The 23731-nt window shown below is 41.8% G+C and overlaps 1 protein-coding gene across 1 annotated transcript; it reads right to left on the reverse strand.

The window, feature by feature from the left end:
* Positions 1 to 1837: 1837 nt before the first annotated feature.
* AKAP5 (A-kinase anchoring protein 5) lies at positions 1838 to 11074 on the reverse strand. Its single transcript, XM_029598116.1, has 2 exons — positions 11011 to 11074; positions 1838 to 3876 (listed from the first exon to the last, which is right to left on the reverse strand). The coding sequence occupies exon 2, from the start codon at positions 3702 to 3704 to the stop codon at positions 1857 to 1859; it is 1848 nt and encodes a 615-aa protein (XP_029453976.1). The 5' UTR covers positions 3705 to 3876; positions 11011 to 11074; the 3' UTR covers positions 1838 to 1856.
* Positions 11075 to 23731: the final 12657 nt, after the last annotated feature.

The raw sequence follows: 23731 nt of genomic DNA on the forward strand, positions 1-23731 counted from the left end.
AGTGGGGGCTCCAGGCTTCTCCTCTCTCCTTTGCCAGCCTGCTTACAGAGGCTTTTCTATTCCTCAGCGCTACACTTTTGTTTTTGTGCAGGGCCAGGGAACCTGTCAGGAAGTGCTTGTGATGGGCTCGGCCACTTCAAATGCTGTGTTGGCAGCACCGGGCAACAGGCAGAGGGGGAGGCAGTACTTGAAATGCCACATCAGCAGCGCTGGAGGGTGAGCGCTTTAGCTCGTGGGGGTGGGACTTGAAGCGTTTTCAGCTAATTGTCACTTTTGGAAAAATCCCCGAATTTAGGAGTGAAAATCAGTTTAAACTGAAAACAGAAGACCGCTATGGTAGTGGTTCATAAAGCATTTTTATTGATGTGAAAAGTGATTTTGTTTTACTACTCAATCATATCTTTATTGGTGGGGAAGATAAACAGGATTAATGGCTAATCTCTGAATCTTTTAAATTACAGTGAAATAGAGACTGTAACTGTTCTTTCCACTTTTGCACCAAGTCCTGACAAATTGTAGGAGACTTAGTGCTCCTCCAGAAACGTGGGTTTAGAAGGAACGAGACAGTAGTAGAACAGACTAGGATTAATCTTACCTTTTCGTACTTGCACACATCTTTGTATTTTTTCTTTATTTTTGTAATGTATTTCCTCCGGCAATCCATATATTTCAAAAAATTTAAAGTAGACAGATTGCCTGTATAGGAAAATACATTAGGTAGTTCCATTTTATATATAATGTATAGGTAAGAAATGTATTTGGAACTGATACAAAATAAACATATGTGCTTTATTATGACTTATAGTTGTAGATGCAAATTGTCATAAATGTGTAATCAGGAATTTGAGACATTTCACTTAAATGCTTACTTTAAGGAAGGAAGACAGCAAAGAAAATCGGACAATGCATGAATCCATTGGAAAGCAGCATTGTAGAAGCATTTTCTAATAGTCAACATCAACTAAGGCTCTGGTTTACTTTTTTTGTACTTATGCTAGTTTCATAGGAAGATTGAACTGCATATTGACTACCGTAGTCAACAAATGTACTAGACCTCAATAAGGGTTATTACAGCACAAGCACAGGATATCCTACAGTAGTACAGTAGTATCATCTACTTTGAGAAGTGAGAGAGTACTCCTTGCAGGAAGCATAATCTGTATTTGCAACAAATGAGGGATGCACATCTAGCCACTGGGAAAGACTATGCAGTATAATACTGAGATCATCCATAAAGAAGAATCCGATCTTACTGGGGCGCATTCTAAGACCAGATGATGGTGAGGTGCTTGTAGGTGGGGACTTTGGCTTAAGTATTAGAACCTGGAGAATTATACAAAGCTTTTTATCACCCTCCTAAATAAAGCATATTCCAGCATCATCATTGTTGACACCATATGTTACACTAATCATGGGGATGGAAAACGAGAGATTACGGAATGTTCCATATCAAAATCAGTCAGCCACCAACAATGTGTTTACAATGAATTGAAAAGGAAAGCTGTAAGGAATGCATTTTGATAAAATCTGTAGCATGTGGATACAATATACAAATGCACTTTTCAGTACATTGAATTACATTATTTTCTTTGTTACTGAATGTATTTTCTCAAGCAAAATATACACATATATTTCATCAGATTAATATGCATTCTTTTCTGTGCCAGTTCTGAGTTTACATCAATGCTGCATAGAGCAAGCAGTGAGATGATCATGCCCCATATTTAGGAAGAAATTGCAAGTTAAAATGTTCCTGGAGATTTGCAAATTGAACTTCTTTGGATGGGTCATATTACTTGACTGAAACTTGTAAAGTTTCCTTTACCAGCATTTGGGACTGCAGTGTTTGGAGGCTCTTAGCTCTGCAAAATACTTGGTTGATGATTGCTGTCAAAAGACATTTCATCAATCACTTGTTCTACTGAAGATTGAATGACCGTCTTGACAAGCGAGGAAGCAGCTTTAATTAAAAGCATTTCATATTGATCTGAAGTTCTCAAAGTGTGGTAAGCAGGCTGGTTGGTCGGTAATGCTTTTCTAGAACACAGCTCACTCTCGCACATTTCATCACCTCTTGACACCATTACGCTACTGATGTGCTCCACAGGACTGCCAGTTTTATTGTTCTCACTTTTTTCATTACTTTGTACTTTATAAGCAGGCAAAATGAACTCCTCTCCGACAGATTGTTCATTTTGTTTGTGTATTTTTGTATCTTTGCTTATAATTTGCCTTTCAGTACCATCTTGATCATCATCTAATCCTCTCTGCCCAAGTGAACATTGCTGTGAATCTGGCCTTGCCTTCTGACGTGTGCACCTTTCTCCCTCTTTGGCAGGTGCATTTTCTTCCTGCCCTTCTAGCTCGGGACTAGGAAGGAGCACACCGCCTGCTGGTTGCTTGCTGTTCAGCATGTTTTGTGAGAACCTTTGAGTCTCGGAACTAGAAATCAAATCCTCCTCCCCCTTGTTCTCTGAAATATTTCTGTGCTCTCGAGCCTCCTGTGGGTTCCTCTGTACATGTTTCCCATTTATTACGCTAGCCCCGGTTGCCTGCTCTATTATTTCTGGCCAGCTAGTATCGTTGCCCATTTCTGGGCTCTTCCCGGTGGAAAGAATTGGGCCCCTGACCTGTTCGTCTGCCATAAGGTCACATTCTTTATCCGGTGAGGCTCCATTTAAGGATTGATGCAGGTTAGATTTTATCATTGATGTTCTCTCATCTCTGTTAGCTTCAGTTTCCCTTGGTATGTCCTTCATTCCTTTTGTTTTCAGCGTACAGCATTTTTCCTCTGTTACTTCACAAGGGCCAGATTTCTTCTTGTCTCTTGAGAAACTTATGCATGGAATTTTAAGTTTGGCACCAGTCTTTTTTCTAACACAACGCTGAAGGCAGGCATTTCCTACCATTGCTTCTGGGTGCACTTGAGAGTCAAGGTAGGAATGCATCTTTGAAGGATGCAATCTTTTTCTTGGCATTACAAGACTTTTAATCGTTGCCCATGTTCCTCTTGATGACTGGGAATAATTCGAGTCATCTGCTTTTTTGCCTGGATCTGACTGCTTCTCCTTTTCCAAATTGAAATGATTTGTATGCTGTAAGGTAACGTAGTCTGCTTGATGCTCATCTTTTGCTTCTAAAGTTTTCTTAAACGTTTTACTTCTTTTCTTAAAACAGATCTTTAATGGCTTGTATGCATACCGTCCAGTATGAGGACCAGTGGGTTTTGGTTTCTGTTTGCTTGTGCTTTCGGTCTGTGATGGTGCTTGATTTTTCTGTTCCATATCATCTGATGGCTTCTTCTCTATGCTGAAGGTCCCATCCTCTAATTTCTTAAAACAGTACTTTGCTTCTTTATTAATGTTAACTTCATATGAATGTACTGAAGAGACATTGGTGAATTCAGTTGAAATTTCTTCTAAACAAATTTCACCAGTTTTGTGTCCAGCTGTGATCTTATCCAGAGGTGAACTCTTCTTGGTCTCTGAAAGATATTCAGACAGATTGAGCGTCTTGCTCATCTTGTGTCTGTTATTGATTTGCTTATCTTTTCTGAGGAATGCCTTGGCAGAAGAGCCTTTTGTGATTATTTTCTGAAGGCTGCTTTTTTGTGAGCTTGATTGGACTCCTTCAGGCCTGGAGTCAGTTTGATCGATCTGAGGTATCCCTTGAGGAGAATGTAATGTGATTGCACAAAAGTCCATCGTTTCAGTGGCTCTTAGTGTAAGTGCAAAAAACTGAGCTGAGGATTAAACAACAATAGTGATTTCAGGCTGCCTTTCAGAGAAAGAGGAGATACTGATTAAAATGCATCTCATCCTCTTCTGTTCAGTATCAGTGTGGCACAGTGGAAGCTACAGTTGTTAGTGATGGTACCTGTAAGAAGATACAAATAATGAGGGGAAAATGCAGTCTACAAGCAACATTTAATAAGCATAAAATCCCTTTTAAAAACCTATATTTCCATTTTGTAAATAATTTAGGCTTTTAAGTACAATGATCAATCTTTAAGATGTCCTTTTAAATGTTTATTTCTGTTCCAGGACTCAATAAGCACATGGGTTTTTCCATTGTGCTTTCTTAAACAGCCTTTTTTCACTTTTAAAAATTCTCTTGTTTTCTACTAGTTTTAAAACATCGGTTTCAACAAAAAATGTTAAATATGTTTAGGAAAGAAAAATAATTTGTCTTGAGGACTCCACTATTTGTATCTATACTACTATCCTCAGTCTTTGAACTGTATGGCCTATTTTCTGTGCAATTTTGCTTAAATTGTCACAATAACACATATGCAGATTTATCAGAAGAACCTACGCCAGCATAGTACCGAAAGCATGAATCGGCTGGAGGGAGAATCTTAGGAACATGGGACGTGAAAGTATCTACATAGTTTTGTTTTTAAAGATGTTTGGTTTGGCCTTGCTTTAGTAAATAAATTAAAACATACAGAGGAGAAAGGCACCTCTTGTGCCATAGAACTAACACTCTGCCTGTTTTTTTTGTGCCATTAAAAGAGAAGTAATACAGAGCCATCTAGGCTTAACATTAGAAAAGTGATTGTCATAAAATGTAGGTCAAATTTTATAGATGCAAAAGAGCATAATTGACTTATTGTTTGACAGGATGCCTAGAATTGTCTTCCAGCAGGGGTGGTGGTGGCAGCACCACCAAAACAGCATTCAAGCACACTTGGGATAGCTACGGCGGGCAAGTGTTAATTTATATTCACCAAAGCAGGTGTACCTGAGCCAAAGAACTGACACTGAATGAGAGCTACGATAAAATTCGGGGATCTTTTCACAGGTAAGGCACGCTGAGGTATATTGATTCATGGAGGAGACAGGTGCCACCTTAGGCCATCAGCAGGATGGCTTGCTGCAGTACCATGTACTGAGCTGCATGACATGTACTGAGGTTAAGCCATGCCTGAAGGGGGTACCCAACTTGAATAGTTAAGGGCTCCAGGTCTTACTGTAATGCTGACCAGAATCTGGCCTAGTTAAAACCATGGTGGACTGGATGACCTTGAAATGACCCTGCCTTGCAAACCCTCCATGGGCAGTAGGTAAGCAATTGGTTTGATAAGTTGTCTCGGATACTGAAAATTATGGGGCAGATTTTTAAAAAGTATGCACGCATGTTCTTTTGTTCGCGCAACTGGCGCAAACAAAAATCTGGGGTCGGTGCGCAAGGCTGCGCAAAATCGGCAGCCTGCGTGCGCCGAGCCGCACAGCTTGCCTCCAGGGGGGCTGGTCCGGAGGTCGCATCCATGCCCCCCTGATGATGCACCGGCCCTGACAAGCCCCCACCCCCCAGGAAAGCCCCGGGACTTACGCGCGTCCCGGAGCTTGTGTGTGCCGCCGAGCCTATGCAACATAGGCTTGGCGTGCGCAGGGGGTAGAAGGGGCAGCTTTTTGGGGGTTACGCGCGTACCCCTTTGAAAATCTGCTCCTATGTGATTATTTTGCAAGTAAAGCTGCAGCTGTTTGATTTGCTTAAATATCTGTCAGAATCTTTTAAAAATACAAATCTATTAGAACCCACTGCAGTGAAGTGAAATCTATCAACAGTTGGTATCAGGGAGCCCAGTTTCTTTTCAACTTTTGGTAAGGTAAGGCAGGTTTTTATTTCCCACTTATAAAGCGTCCACAGAGGGAGCCTGATTTGTGCGGTGTATAAAATACAATATACATAAAACACTCCATTTAAATTCATTTTTTAATGGAACACCATCCTAAAATAAAATATATTAAATTAAAATACTTAAAGTCTTAGCAGGAAATGTTTCCAAACAGTGTATTTGTGTATGTACATTATGTATATTCAGTTTTGATCATAAGTTTACATACCCCTGGCAGAATTTGTAAGATGTATAGCATTTTAAGAAAACATGAATGCTAAGACAAAACACACCTGTTATTTTTAATGTGCTTCAAATTGTGCTATTCTGTAATGCATAATAGTTTAATCATTAAACAAACCATAGCAATAAAGAAAATAAGAAAATGGTCCTGGTCAAAAGTTTGCATATTCTTGAATGTTTGGGCTGATAATATACACTGACGTTGACACACACAGGCTGAGATGGCAATGAAGATTGGGTATCCATACCTGTGCCTTGTTTGATTGTAACTCGTGTCTGTGTATGAATAGGCATTGAATTTCTTAGCTCTTGAAAAACCCTTGTGCATTTTTTCCAGGGCTGCACTGATTTTGGTGGTTAGTGAAGCATGGGGAAAGCAAAAGAACTGTCAAAGGATCTAGGAGCAAAAGTTCAACTTTATAAATCAGGAAAAGGATATAAAAAGATATCTAAAGATTTGAAAATGCCAATCAGTACTGTTCAAACTCTGATCAAGAAGTGGAAAATTATGGGTTCGGTTACTAACAAGCAATGGTCACATAGCCCAATGGGATGCATGGTAGAGTTGTCAGAAAAAAGCAGGGATGCATCTGCATCAATGCCACAAAACAGCCTGTTTCTAATACGCCATACAGCACCTAGAGACCCTCAAAACTTCCGGAACAAAATAAATTGGAGTATGAGACCAAAATTGAACTTTATGGTCACAGTCATAACTGCTACCGTGAAGCATGGAGGTGATTCTCTGATGTTTTTGGGGGTGTGTGAACTACAGCGGCACAGGGAATTTAGTCAAAATTGATGGCAGGATGAATGCAGCATCTTAGAAAATATTGTAAAAGAATTTGCATTCATCAGCCAGGAAGCTGCGCATGGGATGCACTTGGACTTTCCAACATGACAATGATCTGAAACATAAGGCCAAGTTGACCCTTCAGTGGCTGCAGCAGAAGAAAATGAAGGTTCTGGAGTGGCCATCACGGTCTCCTGACCTCAACATCATTGAGCCACTTTGGCGAGAACTCAGGCATTCAGTTCATGCTAGACAACCAAAGAATTTACAGGATCTGGAGGCTTTTTGCCAAGAGGAATGGGCAGCTTTACCACAAGAGAAAATAAAGGGCCTCATTCACAACTATCACAAGACTGCAAGCTGTCATTGATGCAGAAGGGAACGGTACACAATATTAAGAGCTAAGGCTATGCAAACACTTGAACAGGACTATTTTGTTATTTCCTTTATTGCTATGGTTTGTTAAATGATTGTGCTATGCTGTGACGCACAATAATTTTAATTTGATGCACATTAAAAATAACATGTTTTGTCTGGTCACTCATGTTTTCTTAAACTGCTACACATCTTACAAATTGTGGGAGGGGTGTGTAAACTTATGTGCACACCTGTATATATGAAAACATGGGAGAACTGTTGGTATAGCAGTAGTTTGATAAAAGGATTATGTGTATGTAGGTATGCGTGTATGTGTATATATGTATACACACACACACATATATATATATACATACACTTACTATTCCCTCCATTTATGCATCGCTTTTCAGACAATTAACAGAGTATGTAAACAATGTTCTGGACAGTGCCCATTGTTACCAAATTTGTTTAAACCTGGACACTAGTCACTTACCAGTTACCGTATGTCACCTTTATCCTACCAGCTTTCCTTTTTTTTTTTTTTCTTTATGTATTTATTACAAGTTAACACTTGTTCCAGAAAAAGGGTTAACCAGGCCTTTATAATTACAAAAAAGAAAAAAATACCAATAAATTATACATCTGATTAATCCTAGAAAGCCAACATCCCAAAATATGTTGGATATCCCAAAATATGTTGGCTTTCTAGGATTAATCAGATGTATAATTTATTGTCATGTTTTTTTCTTTTTTTGTAATACAAGATGTATAATTTATGAATTACAGAGATTATTATAGGAAAAGAGATAACTATAAGCATCAGTACAAAAATCTAGAGCAATTTGACCCAATTCCTCTACACCAAAACTAGGACTACCCACAGATGGGACTCGCTTCTACATTTGCAGTAACAGTGGCCTTATTACTGAGAAAAGCTGCCAAGGGAGAACAAAAAAACAAAACAAAAAAAACCTCTCGTTGCTTGAAGCTTAATCTAACACTCTTGGATGCAGCAGAAGGAACGGTCTTTTCTTTTGCTTAACTTTAGCGACATCTGGAAACAAATCTGCATGACAATTCGGGAAAAGAGCATCCTTCACCTCAAAATACCTACTGAACAATTCATCCCTGTCTTGAGTTTAAAGCACATATAATAATCCTGGTGCAAGCTGCTACCAAGTCCCACTCTGACCCCAAATACCCAGTTTCCTTTATTTTATAAGGAGGCAAGTAAAAAAGAAAGCTCTGCAGAGGGGTGGAATTTCAGAGCAGAAATAATATTTTTTAAATGTTTCCAGTGTTGAAACAGTGGGCGCTCTAAGAAAAACTTAAAAAGGTGTAAATTAGGCTTTTTGAAAATTATTTTCAAATTTCAGCTTGTGAATAATGACAGAGTCCTTAACAAAAAAATCTGTTTTGATGCATCTTAACTTCTTCCACCACCACAATTTGTGTTTGGAATTGAGAATTTCGGTTTCTTGAACACTATATTTTTGCAATGAATCTTCTAATGTCTATGAAATCCCCAAGCTTTCTTTTATTTTAAATTTCCTATTGTTCATCAGTTACATTGATTATGCAATTATGTCTCTTCGATTTACAATAAAACTCGAGTCATTGTATTGAAGCAGAGTTGACCAATCGAGAAGCATAATTGCTCGAGTATCTGCAGGTTTCGAGTCACTTGGCTTTCCCTCCTTCCCTCGCCTGCCCTTCCTTTTCCTTATTCAAGCTTCCAGTTCTCTTGCAACCTGCCCCAGTTGGTGCTATGGTATTGTGGAGCTTAGTCGAGTCCTTCATGGATTTGGAGATTTCCACATTACCGTAAGCCTTGATATCTAACTACCTGAGGCTTCCCTCTCTCTGACTCCTGTCTAGCTCAGCTAAAAGTTGTGGCCGAGAGACGTGGATCGTGGTTCTCTGAAACCTGGCACAGCTGTGCGATTGAACCAGTGGTAGATGCCAATCCATAGCAATGGCTGTGATTCCCTCCCACGGGTTCGTAAATGCTGTTTCCATGCCATCTATGGTCCCTATAGGCCTGAGTTCTGGGTCCAGGAATCAGACTTGTCCTATGGAGCAACACACAACCTCTCTGTTTCAGCCTACTGTACTTTTAGAGCAGACTGTTAGCTGAGAATCCTAGTAAAAGGCTAAACTAAGTTTCTCTTATAAAAATATTCCTGTTAACAATTTAAGACCTGTTCCTTTTCACACTTCCATCTAGTTCAGCTTAAATAGAGAACTTTCTGCCAGAGCATTCTGGATGTGGTAACTTTGCATTTTGGCTCTGTTCATTTTCTGCTCACAGGTCAATGCTTTCCTCATTTTAAAAAGTTTGTCCTGGATGCTAAAATATAAGCACTTAAAAGATGTAATTAGCTGATAAGTTAAAAAAAACAACAAAAAACGATCAGAAGATGCTCACTTCCTTGATTGTCCCCACCCTTTCTTGTATGTTAGCCATGTGTCCGAGAAACCAGTCTGCTTACAAAAGTTCCAGTTGTCACAGCCTAAGCAGCAGCAGGCATCTCCAATTTTATCATCTGCTGCTCTAGTTTATTCAAGAAGCAGTGCCACAAATTAGATCAGCCTCGCATACTGATGTCCCCTTGCTCGAATCTGCTCTCTCTTTTTCTTTACTTATTGGTCTTTCTTTTCATGACTCTGTTTGATTGCTTTTCACTATTTGTTTTGTAATCAGTGGCTGTTTCATGACCTATTATTGCTGTCCTTAAATATTTTTGCGGTATGTTACTTGTAATCCGCTGAGATTTCTGGATCGGTGGAATTTAAATTGTTTAAATAAATAACAGCACTGTCTTAACTTATGCACTGTGGATAGAAAGAGATTAGATGTTTTCTCCTAACAATTATGAATACAAAGAAAAATCATGGAAAGTCAGCTTTATAAATTGTTGGCAACACCCTTCCTTCTGCAAATCGCATCATTTCATCTACTGTCGAAGTGGACAGATTTTGCCCTTAATTGGCATCCTTTCCTCTCCTAAATTATTTTACAACAAATACTTGTCTCCTTTCTCAATAACAATCTGGATTCTGATGTGCCGCTAGTCTTTGGGCACAGGATCATCAAGAAATCATAATGCCTCCCAATGACTGTAAAAAGACTTACTTTACTCTTATTATTATATTTATATATACAAACAATGTTAACAGCTGAACTCCACAGCAGAAAAGAATCTTGAAGAAAAAAAAACCTGTGTCTTGTTTGTGCTCCCTGTGTTACCTACTGATGAATTTTCTGAGTTGCCGAAAACCTCATGTACCATTAACCTCCTGCATCCTGGACTCTTTTAGTGTTGCAGGTTTGGAAGCAATCAGTGTTCCAAACTGGTTTTTGGTTTTTTATTTTTTGTTTGTTGGGTTTAAGAGATCCATTTCTTAATCTCTTACACTCAGCAGTTTGAGAAAGTAGTGACGGGGGTACCATGTTTCAGGTATTTTTGCTCAGCAAAAATACCTGAAACATGGAACTTTGCTAAAATACAGTATTTAAAAACAAAATGTGAAGTAAAGCAACCAGAATTTTATCCTTTGCTGTAGGTTTTGCTTGCAATTCATATTGTTTCTTAAGTCTGTACATCGAGTACTAAGCAACACACTACAGCGGCTGTCAACTTAAAAAAAAATTCTAAAACCTTGTAGGGTTTAAATAAAAATACAAGCTTTACTAAAAAAAAAAAATATATATTAAATATAGGTGCCTGGGAACATCTGAGAAGGGTGCCAACATATTCGCCTATCCACCTTCCGAAAACTATAGATGACAAAAAAAAGACTGCACAGAGAAAATTCTTCAGTGGGTAACAAAGAAAGAGTGCAAACAAAAGAAAAAGAATGAAATGTAACATTTAAATGATTGCATGTTATATTTATCTTTAATAAACTAGAGCAAGGTTTCTTGACTGCTTTTTCCCTCTGCATGCACACATATTCCCAACAAATGTTTCAAGTTCTTCGCTGCTCTCACCTTCGGTCTCTCATCTCTGCTCCTGCGGGCATCTCTCCTCCGAGTGGGGCTGCTTAGCTCCGCTGCTAAGTCTGCAGGCAGCCAGGACTGCATGGTCTTATGCAGATCTCAGGGGCTGGCTGCTGGGAATCCATGGCAACCGTTAGACTGGCAGCTGTAGAGTCCAAGCGGTGAGTGAGTTCTTAGTGACGCACGCCCCTCATCTCCAAAATGGGCAGCAATTTGGTGAGGGATCATGAGAGGCTGAAAGTTGTTGGGCATGAATTGAGGACTAATGTGCTAAATGCCCTTATGAGAACGTAAAGCATGCAGTATTGGGTCAGACTGAGGCCCGTCCTGTCTCAGACGGTGGCCAGTGTGGGTTGCAAGAACCCAGCAGATCTGGGTTCTTGTTACTGGGAAAGCAGATCTATTTCTTGTTACTCACTCCCCGGCCGGGGATAGCAATAGCTTTCTTTAGTCTACCTGGCTAATAATGTTTTATAGACTTTCCCTAGAGGATTAATAAATGATCCAAAAATAGTCCAAAAAAACAAGTGTAAAGATTAAAAAACTATCCAATAAATAACACTCAGACCACAATTCAATGTTGAACAGGTACGGAAGCTGTAGAAACTATAGGCCAGATCTTAAAAAATATGCACGGGCGTAGATTTGTTCGTGTAACCCAGCGCAAACAAATCGATGCCCGATTTTATAACATGCGCGTGCAGTCGCGCGCATGTTATAAAATCCAGGGTTGGCGCGCGCAAGGGGGTGCACACTTGTGCACCTTGCACGCGCCGAGCCCAAGAGGAGCCCCGATGGCTTTCCTCGTTTCCTCCAAGGCCGTTCCGAAATTGGAGCGGCCTTGGAGGGAACTTTTTTTGCGATTTCCCCCGCCCCCCACACACACCTTCCCCTCCCTTCCCCTATCTAGCCCACCCCCCAGCCCTACCTAAATCCCCCCCATCTTTTGTTTCTGAAGTACGCCTGCTTTAACTTGCTCGTGCCGGCTCGCCATCCCTCTCACAGACAGCTGTGCCGGGGGATTCGGGACCACCCCCGGACCACCCTCAAACCACTGCCATGTCCCCGGACCACCCTCGAACCACAGCCATGCCCCCGGACATATGCATGTCCCGAGGCTTGCGCATGCCGCCGAGCCTATACAAAATAGGCTCGGCGCGCGCAGGGGCAGATTTTCTCAAGTTACGCGCGTAGCCTTTGAAAATCTGCCCCTTACTTTTTAAGGACCAGCATAACACCAACACGGTTACTTTGATTCTTCACCACTAAAACTGCGCCGGTTTAACACTGAATTGTGGTCTGAGTGTTATTTATTGGATAGTCATAGACTTTCCCTCCAGAAGCTTGTCCAAACTGCTTTTAAACCCCACTATGCTAGTCGCCTTGACCATATACTCTGGCAACAAATTCCTTAGCTTGATTGTGCGCTGAGTGAAAAAGTACTCTCTACAATTTATTCTAAATCTGCTGGTTGTTAGTTTCATGGACTGTCCTCTTGTTTTTGTATTATTTGAAAGGGTAAATGGCCAGTCTATTTTCCCGTTCCACCCCATGATTTTATAAATCTTGATCATGTCCCTTCTCATTGCTTTCTTTTCCAAGCTTGAAGAGCCCTAACCTGCTTAGCCTCTCATCATAGGGAACCGTCCCATCCCCTTTATCATTTTTGTTGCCCTTCTCTGAACCTTTTCTAGTTCTGCTGCATCTTTTTTGAGATGGGGTAAGCAGAACTGCACACAATACTCAATGTACCATCGATAGATAAATACAGAGGCAATATGATATTTTCCATTTTATTCTCCCTACCTTTGCCGATCATTCTTAACATTCTCTTTGCTTTATTGACTCCTGCTGCTCATTGAGCTAAGAATTTCTACATTTATTTATTTATTATTTTTATATACCTACATTTGATCTGAGATATCACATTGGTTTACATTCAGGTACTACAGGTATTTCTCTATCCCCAGAGGGCTTACAATCTAAATTTTTGTACCTGAGGCAATGGAGGGTAAAGTGACTTGCGCAAGATCACAAGGAGCGACAGCTGGACTCGAACGCTGGTCTCCTGGTTCATAGCCCATTGCACTAACCACTTGGCTATTCCTCCTCCCTTGGATGTTTTGTCCACAAGGATTCCAAGGTTCTTTCCTGGGTGGCAGCCCCCTATAAATAGCCTAGCAATGTGCATCACTGCACTTTTCCACCTTTATTTTCTTACAAATGTATAAACTCTTCATCCTAAAATGGCTACAAAGCAGTGTTCAGAAAGAACCCAAATAACAATTTGAATGCACAGAGCCATTACATTTCATCTGCCATTCAGATGCCCATTCTCCTAGTCTCACAAGGTCCTCCTGCAGCTCCTTACACTCTGCTGCTGTTTTAACAACTTTGAATAAATTTGCATCGTCTGCCAATCTGATCACCTCACTCGTTACTCCCTTTTCCAGCTCATTTATGAATATGTTAAACAGCACAGGTCCCAATACAGATCCCTGTGGTACTTCATTAATGACCTTTCTCCATTTGGAAAACTGACCATTTAATCCCACCCTCCTCTCTTTTCTGACTTTTAACCAGTTACCAATCCACAAGAGGACACTGCCTCTTATCCTATAACTCTGTAATTTCCTGAGCAGTTTCTCATGGGGACTTTGTCAGATGCCTTCTGAAAATCCAAAACCATTATATCAACCAGCTCTTTCCCATTGAGCCTCTTCCATCATAAAGCAAGACAATGGTTAAAAAGAAAAGAAAGTCAAGACTAAAAGCAGACAATCAGGCATAAGATTTAAAAGCTGTTTCAAAAAGGTGGGTCTTTAAGATGGGATCGAATAACAAAGGTCTTCTGACAGTTCCAACAAAAAATCTGGCAGGCTCAGCCAAGTAAGGGAGCATGTAAAATCAATCGCAGGAACAAAAGTGTGGAATAGGGATGTGAATCGGGCTTCGAACGATTGAAAATATCGTACGATATTTTCAAAATAGTCAGAAATCGGGGGCTTCCCCAAAACAATAGGAAAACCCCACGATATTGTTCGTGGGGGTTCTCTTATCCTTTTGGGGGAGGGCGGGAAAAATGGCACACAAAAATAACCCCTAAACCCACCCCGACCCTTTAAAACTAATCCCTTAGCTTCCCCCACCCTCCCGACCCCCCCAAAAACATTTTACAGGTACCTGGTGGTCCAGTGGGGGTCCCGGGAGTGATCTCCTGCTCCCGGGCCGTCGGCTGCCACTAATCAAAATGGCGCCGATGGCCCTTTGCCCTTACCATGTGACAGGGTATCTGTGCCATTGGCCGGCCCCTGTCACATGGTGCAGCCGATAAACAAAACCGCGATTGGGCCGGACGAAAAAAAAACACGATGTGAATCGGAACCGGAATCCGAACCAATTCCGGTTCACATCTCTAGTGTGGAATACATTACCAACTCAATTGAGACTACAAGCAGATAAGTAAAAATTTAATGCAGAATTAAAAACTTGGCTGTTTAAATGTGCCTATATAGAGCATGAGCATTAGTTACATATTGGCTTAACTTTTCCACCTTTTAATAGAGTTGAATATTGTTTTATTAGGATTAGTAATAATGTTTTTAGTCGTTCTTAATATCTGCTTTTACGAAGAGTGATGTGTTATGTTTATATTTTTAGCTTTTGAATCTTTTAACAGCTAATCTATATGATTTCTGTATTTTTTATCTTTTTAATTTATAGCTGTTAATTTCTTTATTATATTAATGTATTTCTCTTTTAATTGATTGTAAACTGTTGTGAAGGCCCCGCCGATGTGACGGTATAGAAAAACCATAAGCCATAAACATGGCAAGAGAGGGAGCATGATGCACGCAGCGCAGCCAGGTGGAAAGCACGGAGACAGGAATTGGCAGTATAGGGGAAGGACACAGACAGGAGAGATATAGACCAACCACTGAAAGTTGCAGTCCTAGGATAAAAGATTTTCAGCTTCTGAAAATATATTCTCATGAATTTCTTGATGCTACATGCTACACAGCTGTAAGTTAATGGACAGGCAATATTTTAATGTTATTCTTTTTTTTTTTAATTGCCTAACATTCTCCCACTAACAGCAATTCTGAAAGTGTGACCTCTTGATTTTAAAAGTGATAAGCTGTGGAGAGGAACAGTTAATTTGATGCTGAACCTCCTTGGAACAGTGTTAAGGCTTCTGCCTTTTAAATCAGATGATACAGCACACCTGTTCCACATGAGCCATCTCGCCCCACTGCAATCTGTCCTAAATTCAGCTGTGTGGCTTATCTTTCGCCAAAGTCGCTATGCTCACTTAACCCCTCTTCTGAAGTCACTGCATTGGCTCTCTATCCACTCCCGCATATAGTTCAGGCTCCTCTTTCTCACCCACAAATGCCTTCACTCTGCAGCACCTCACTACCTCTCCTGTCTTTTCTCTCTCTACACCTCTCCTCGTGCATTCTGCTCGTCCGATAAGTCATTTCCGCTCTGCTGCCACTGATCTAAAGTCATGTATTCTCCTTGGGCTATAGCGACCACCAAGAGCCAAGCATTTTTTCCCATAAACATTAACGGCCAAATTTTAATTCCCCTGCGCGCGTAAAAAACGGGGGGGTTACGTGTGTGGCCGGACCTTGCGCGCATCTTCAAAGGGGCCCGGCCATGCGTGTAACCTCCATTATCGCCGAAGGGCCGGGCCCAGATAAAGGGGTGGTCCGGGAGGCGGCCGGTACAGTGGCCATTTGCTGCTGTACCGGGGAAGGGACTGCCGGCGCACGCACGTTGCTACTGCTCCAACAGAGCTGTGAGCAACGAAATAAAATTAAAACGTCCTTAATTGGAGCGGACTGGGCAGGAACTGGGGAAGGCCGGGGTGTGTTGCTGCGGGAAATTTTCTTAAGTCTACCCCCCCCCCCTTTTTGAGCACGTGTGGTGGATTTTGTAATCCGCGAGCGTATTTGCTCACGGCCCATGTACGCACATGCGCTTCTTTAAAAATCTACCCTTAAATGGGGAAAAATATCCCTCAGTTTATCTAGCTCTAAATGTCCTCAAGTCATGGGGATCTTGCATTTTGTGTCTGTAAAACAATCATTTACTGTGAGCATAAATTTTAGGATTATAAGATTAAAGAAAAAGAGCACTCCGGAACCTGTGACAGATGACTCATGGTTTCCTCTAAAAAAAAAAAATCAGTAAAGATATTGTATCTTCATAGAGCCTGGAGTAAGACTTTGCATTACATTTCAAAGCAGATCTGAAATCCTGGCCATGACTGAGCTAGGAAAATTTGACTTAAAAAGAAAACCCTTGGGGTGTCCCTTGCACTAGACACTCAACGGCCAGATTTTAAATCTGCCGCGCATGTAAAAAAATCGCCACTTACGCACAGGTCCAGGCCCTGCACCCGCTGCACGCATTTAAAAAAAAAAAAAGGGGGGGGGATTTAGAGGGTGGGGAGGAGAGGGGAAGGGAGGTTAGGGTAGGGGGTAGGAAAGTTCCCTCCCAGTCCACTCCTAAATTGGAGCGGATTGGGAGGGAACTGGGGGAGCCCCGATCTCGTCGTCGCACAAATTTACAAAATTTTACCCCCCCTTGCACTCGCACACGGATTATAAAATCCGGTATGTATGCGCACACATGTTATAAAATCATTGCGTCCATGTGTGCGTGCCGGGTAGCACACTCACACACACATGGACGTGCGTGCACACCTTTTAAAATCTACTCCTCAGCTTTTTGGTTAATAGCCAACTGGAGCTGAGGTTCTTCTCTAGTACAACCAGAGCCATATTCAAAAACAGTATTTGGTTTTGCAGTGTCCCGCTAGGCCAGTACACTTCTGAGCGTATTAGCATAATGATGGGAGGACTGAGTTATGTAATGACCTATTGTAGATGTGGGGGATATGCATGTTTAATATTTCAATCTGCTTTGAAGTATAATGAAATTATAGGATAGTCTGAGGAGCAGAGCAAGATTGCTGACAGACTGAATGGTCGCAGCAGCTCTGTCAATGCTGCATTCTTCCTGCTGCTGCTGCTTATGTATTTATTTATTTATTTGTATGCTTTTATATACCGAAGTTTGGCACGAGCCTTCACTCCGGTTTACAGGTATAACAACAGTTTACATGAAAAGGCAAACGGTTTACATTAATAACTCTGGTAGAATGGTATAATAACTATAATGGCTAATTATTTACAGCATTAACAGATGTAATGTATAACATTGAATATATTTTACATGTAAAAAAATATCTATCTATCTATCTTATATACCCATAATGTTAATGGGGACGTGTAAGGGTAAGAGCTGGGTCAGCTCCCTCATCAGACCCTATTGACCGGTTTGTGCTGTGGGAGCTGCTAATGCCTTCCTCTGGAGAGTGGCTGTTGGCGAGTGGAGCAGGATCAGGTGAGCTGCTGACTTCCCAGGTCTTTGAAGTTTCTTTTAGTCTGAAGGTAAGGAGGACTGAGTTTGGACTGGCCATGGAATTTGTGAGGCTCTGGCACCTTACGGCAGTTGCCCATTGCTGATGCGGATGCAGCCGAGAGCCCAGCTGGAGGTTCTTCTTCTCCTGTGTGAGGCTGGCACCGAAGGTGACTTAAGGTGGACCTAGGCAGAAGCTACCGTGACCAGGAAAGGGGTTGGCTAGTCCAAATTTTCCTTGGTAAAGCCTGCAGTGACTACACTTGAGGCCATTTAGATGGTACTAGAGGGAGTGAGGAAAGCCCTCTCTGGAAAACTGGAGTGGCTGACAATGCAGGCTGCTGTCCTAACTTCTAAAGTGCAGACTCATGCATAGGATATTTTGGAATGGAACAAGAGGTTGGATATTATTGAGGTAAAAATAGAAAAATCTCCAAAGGATGAGTTGGTATTTGTAAGGGATAATACTGTTTGCATAATAATTTGAAAAATTATGAGAATGTTTTCAAAACAAGAATCTGTGTATGAAATTTCCCTAACTGGATAGAAACATGACAGCAGAAAGAGACCATACAACCAGGGGTGGATTGGCCTATCAGAGGATTGGGCATTCCCCGGTGGGCCGAGCGCAGCCATGACAGAGCCGCGCTCGGCAGACCACGTGGTAACTCCTGGGCCGGTCTTCATCGGGAATCCGCCACTGCATACAACTCATCTTGACTGCTCATCCACAACACTGCTCAGCTCTACAAGTCCTGCTCCCTCAGAAATCCCCTGTGCTTATCCCATACTTTCTTGAATTCAGATAGTGTCCTCATTTTCACTGAGAAACTGTTCCATGCAGGGACGGATTTAAGATTATGGTGCTCATAGGCAGAGGATCAGGAATGAGAGGTTTCAACCACAGCAGTCAGAGAACAGAGGGGGCATGTTAGTTTTTGGGCACCATCAGAATTTCACACCTTAGCCACGTGCGAATGTTGCCTTTGCCTAAATCTGGCCCTGGTTCCATGCATTCACTCCCCTTAGATTACTCCTCAGTTTACCCCTTTTTGCCCTCTTTTCTTGACCACTTCTTCCAGATTCTCCTTTCCATCTAAAAAGATCCACCTCCTCTACATGTATTTATCATATCTCCTCTTGTTTTATTTTAGTCACACATTCGTATATTCCACAGCTTCCAATAATTGTTCAACATGGATTACGATAAATAATATCATGCCCTTCTTCTAAGGCAGTGATTCCCAAACCTGTCCCCCCATCCAGTCAGGTTTTCAGGATATCCACAATGAATATGCATGAGATAGATTTACATATACCTCCTCCATAGCATGTAAATGTTACCTTATGCATATTCATTGTGGATATCCCATATGTCCCCATATGCCTTACCAAAAAGACCACTGACCATTTTAGTTGCTACCCTCTAGACTAGTGATTCTCAGCCTCTTTTCTATTGGGACACACCTGGCAGATAATGCTTATTACATGCATGACACACTGAACTCTTGACCATCATGGGACTAAATGTAAACACATACTCTGCATTCACAGGAGCACCCCCCCTCCCCCCTGGCCCAGAACTAGGATATTTCAAATACCACTCCCCATATTTTATTTATGTATTTATTTGTCAAGTTTTATATACCGTCGTTCAATTTCGCCATCACAACAGTTTACATGATTCGACTGGTCGAGCAATACAGATTACATTTGTTGTCTAATAGTTAGTGCATATAGATGTTACAAATTATATACAGGTTTGTGAGCACATGTAGGTATTGTAAATACAGGTAAGAAAACAGAAGTACATCTCAGTGTTGTCAGTATTCATGTCAATAATCGTGATAGTATAATAAGTTAGTGCACATGTCAGGGCATTCTAGAACATAATCTGGGTGTGCGTAAACAATGTTGGTTATATGTTTTCACAGGGTTGCAAGTGTTTGTATCGAAAGGGTTTTGGTTACCGGATAATAAGGATGAGGTGGGATTTCATTAGTTGTTTTGGTAGGCTTTGATGAATAACCAGGTTTTTAGTTCTTTCTTGAAGGTTTTTAAGTTCGGTTGTGTTCTTAATTCTGTTGGGAGTTCCAGAGTTTGGGGCTTCCGAGAGTTATGGCTCTGTCGTGGGTTGAGGTTCGTTGTTTCGGTTGTACAGGTGGAATTTTCAGGAGGCCTTTGTTGGTTGTGCAGAGGTTTCGTTGTGGTGCGTGGAGTCTTATCCTTTTGTTTAACCAGTCAGTTTGCCCTTTGTGTATATGTTTGTGTATTAGATTCAGTATTTTATACCCTATTCGGAATTTTATTAGGAGCCAATGTAGTGATATTAGAACTGGGGTGATAAGTTCATTGTTTTTGTTCCGGTAAGGATTCTGGCAGCTGCATTTTGTAAGATTTGAAGTGGGCATATCATGGAGATTGGTAGACTGAATAGTAATGAATTGCAGTAGTCCAGGTTGGAGAAAATGAGTAGCTGTAGGACAGTTCTGAAGTTGTCTGGGTTTAGGAAAGGTTTTAGTCATCTTAATGTTCGTAGTTTGTGGTATCCTTCCTTAATTTTAGTGGTGATGTGGTTCTTGAATGATAGTTCGCTGTCGATGATAATCCCTAAGTTGCGAGCGTGGGTGACAGGTGCAATTGCTGTTTTTTGTTTCTCAATTTTTAGTGGAGGAGGGGGTGATGGCTTCTTTTTTCTCTCCAGGATGATTATTTCTGTCTTTTCTATATTTATTATGAGTTTCAAGTCGGTAAGTATTTTCTTTATCTTGGTGATATACATGGCTGTTTTTATGTAGGTTTTCTCTATTGTGTTATTTATTGGGATTAGAATTTGGATATCGTTCACATTTAAGAAATGGGTGAGCCCAAGGTCATCAAGGAGATGACATATCGGAAGAAGATAGATGTTGAAGAGTGTCGCGGATAGTGCTGAGCCTTGAGGAACTCCGGTGTTTAGGTTTATTTTCTTTGATAGGGTATTGTTGAATGAAACCTGGTAAGTTCTTCTTGATAGATATGACAAGAACCATTGTAGTGTTTTTCCGGTTGCTCCTGTTTCTGTCAGACAGTCAATTAGGACTGAGTGATTGACCGTGTCGAATGCAGCGGATAGGTCTAGGAGGATTAGTAGGTAGCTTTGGCCGATGTCAAAGCCTCTGAGTATGGTGATTATTTTTTTTTTTTTTATTTAACTCTTTTCTTTACCGACATTCATGAACAATATCATATCAGTTTACACAGAACGAGGGGGTATAACTTAAAAAACCATTTAACTAAAGGCAAAGTTACAATAAACAAGGTGAGATGATCTTGGGGGCTAAGACAGAGCGAAAGACAGAAGAGATAAATAAAGCATAACAAGCTGTAGTTAGGCAGGGCGCTTGGCTGAGTAGAGCGAAGTCTGACTAGGTGGGTGACAGGTGCATTTACATGGTTTAGAAGTTAAAGGAAGGCTTGAATGAATAGCCAAGTCTTGAGTTTTTTTCAAAATGTTAGAAGGCAGGATTCCAGTCTGAAGTCTGGGGGCATGGTATTCCAAATGGCAGGTCCCGCTGTCGAGAATGCTCGTTCATTGGTGGCTGTAAGACGTGTGGCTTTGGTTGAGGGGACTTGCAGGGTTCCTTTATATGCTTCTCTGATAGGTCTTGTAGATGAGTATAGTTTGAGTGGGATCTGAAGGTCTAGCTGTAGCTGATTGTGGATGGTTTTGTGGATTATGGTGAGGGACTTGTGCAATATTCTGTAATTTATTGGAAGCCAATGCAGGTTCTGGAGGGTGAGGGTGATGTGTGCTCAGCAGTTGGTGTTAGTCAAGACTCTAGCCGCTGTGTTCTGGAGCATCGGAAGAGGTTTGGTGGTGGAGATGGGGAGACCAAGGAGGAGAGCGTTGCAGTAATCTATCTTGGCAAAGAGCGTAGTTTGGAGGACTGTCTTAAAATCATGGAAATGGAGAAGGGGTTTGAGCCTTTTCAGAACTTGTAGTTTATAAAAACAGTCCTTGGTTGTGTTGTTAATGGATTTCTTTAGATTCGGACGGTTGTCGAGGATTACTCCAAGGTCTCTTACTTGTGTTATCTGGGTGTTGGGGGGGAGTCTGATAGGTTAAGTCCATGTGGTTGGAGGAAATGAGGAGTTCAGTCTTGGCAGCATTAAGGACCAGGTTCAGACTTGTGAGAAGGCGGTTAATGGATTGGAGGCAGTTTTCCCAGTAAATGAGTGTTTTTGAGAGGAGTAGTGTTTCTGTGCTTAGGTGTTTCCTGAAGCCGAATTGAGCAGGGGAAAGGAGGTTGTTCGTTTCTAGGTGGTTGGTGAGTTGGGAGTGTACAATCTTTTCTATGATTTTAGCAATGAATGGTAGGTTAGATATGGGACGGTAGTTTAGTGGATTGTTCAGGTCTAGGTTGTTATTTTTTAGGATGGGTTTAATGATTGCTGATTTTAGCAGAGATGTGAATTGGAACCGGAATCTGATTGGTTCGGATTCAAAATCTTAAAATTTTTATCGTCTGGCTCTTTTTTCTTATCGGCTGCGCCCGATCCGATAAAAAAAAACCATCCTCCCGAACCCCCAAAAACCGTTTTAAAATTACCTGGTAGTCCAGTGGGGGCACGGGGAGCGATCTCCCGCTCTCGGGCCATCGGCTGCATTAATAAAAATGGCGCCAATGGCCCTTTGCCCTTACCATGTGACAGGGTATCTGTGCCATTGGCCAGCCCCTGTCACATGGTAGGAGCACTGGATGGCCGACGTCGACCATTTGACATAGTGAGGGCAAAGGTAGCGCCGGCGCCATTTTGAATATTGGCAATACGGCCCGCGTGCAGGGGGTCGCTCCCGGACCCCCGCTGGACTTTTGGCAAGTCTTGTGGGGGTCAGTTGGCCAGCTTGGGGGGGCCTCAAGTCCCTGGGGGTCCGGGAGCGATCTCCTGCACTCGTGACGTCGGGAGCCAGGAACCAAAATGGCACCGGCGCTACCTTTGCCCTGTCATATGATAAGGGCAAAGGATCACTGGCGCCATTTCTATGAACGCAGCCGTGGCCAGAGAGCAGGAGATCGCGCCGGGACACCCCCGCTGGACCCCGGGTAATTTAAAACATTTTGGGGGGGTTTGGGAGGGTGGGGGATTTATTTTAAAGGCTCGGGGTGGGTTTTAGGATTGTTTTGGTGTGCTGGTTTTCCCGCCCTCCCCCAATTTACGATTTTTTGACGATAAATCGGGGGAATTGCTATTGTATCGCGGTTCTAACGATTTTTGACGATTTAAAATATATCTGACGATTGTTTTAAATCGTCAAAAAATGATTCACATCCCTAGTGAAGAGCATTCTGGGGTTATGTTGGAATTTGTTTATTTTGTTTGAGTAGAATTCTTTCGTTGCGTTGCGTTGCTATCTCAGTAACAGAAACACAAACTCCCTTACTTCCAAGCGCATTGTAAAATACAAAACCTGAAAAAAAAAAAAGAAAAACCACTCAGCAAACCTTCCATACTACTGCAACACTAATTCCAAGAACTCAAACAGCAATAGCCCTTCCTATGAAAAGGCAGCAGTGCAGCACCAATGCACGTCCTATTGAGAATGAGAAAACACAACAAAGAAGATTGATACAAATCCCTACCTACTAGTAAAATAGTTCAACTCAGTCACACATACAGATCTGACCTTCACCAAATACAGAATAAAAGACCACAAATTACAAATGTGGAGACAAAAACTGGAATGGAAACCTTAAAAAGCCACTCTGCATGCAGTGCAAAATTGGAGAGCTAGAAACAGAAATACATATCCTTGCACATTCCCAAAACTGACATATAATGGCTCTTGCACTCCATCATCCTCACTTTTCCCAATGATTCCCTTTCAATTATCTGCTCACACGCATATCCCTGCCCAGCATTCCTGACCCCTCACATCCTTGTCCCTGTATACCCTCTCGCCCCTGCATGACTCTCCCTATCCTCCTTCATCCCGTTTCCCTGCCTGCCCAGCTACTCCGACCCCGTTTCCCACCCCTTCCTGCTCAGCAGCCCCCACACTCCCTCTCCATTCCATTTCATCTTCCCAGCATCCCCCCATACTCCTTTCCCCCACCCTCCACAGGGTGAAGAGATCAGCAGCAGCATCACTCCCAGACTCAGCAGGGGAAGAGAAAGTTTGTGACCCATCAGGCCCAGAACTGCAGGAGCTGGCAATGTCTCGCTCTCATCTGGGTGAAGGAGGAAACAGCCTCCCACTGGACTAGAAAAAAAAAAGAAGGAAGTGACAATAGCCTCC

Source organism: Rhinatrema bivittatum, chromosome 4, assembly GCF_901001135.1.
Source record: "Rhinatrema bivittatum chromosome 4, aRhiBiv1.1, whole genome shotgun sequence".
Classification (NCBI taxonomy): Eukaryota; Metazoa; Chordata; class Amphibia; order Gymnophiona; family Rhinatrematidae; genus Rhinatrema; species Rhinatrema bivittatum.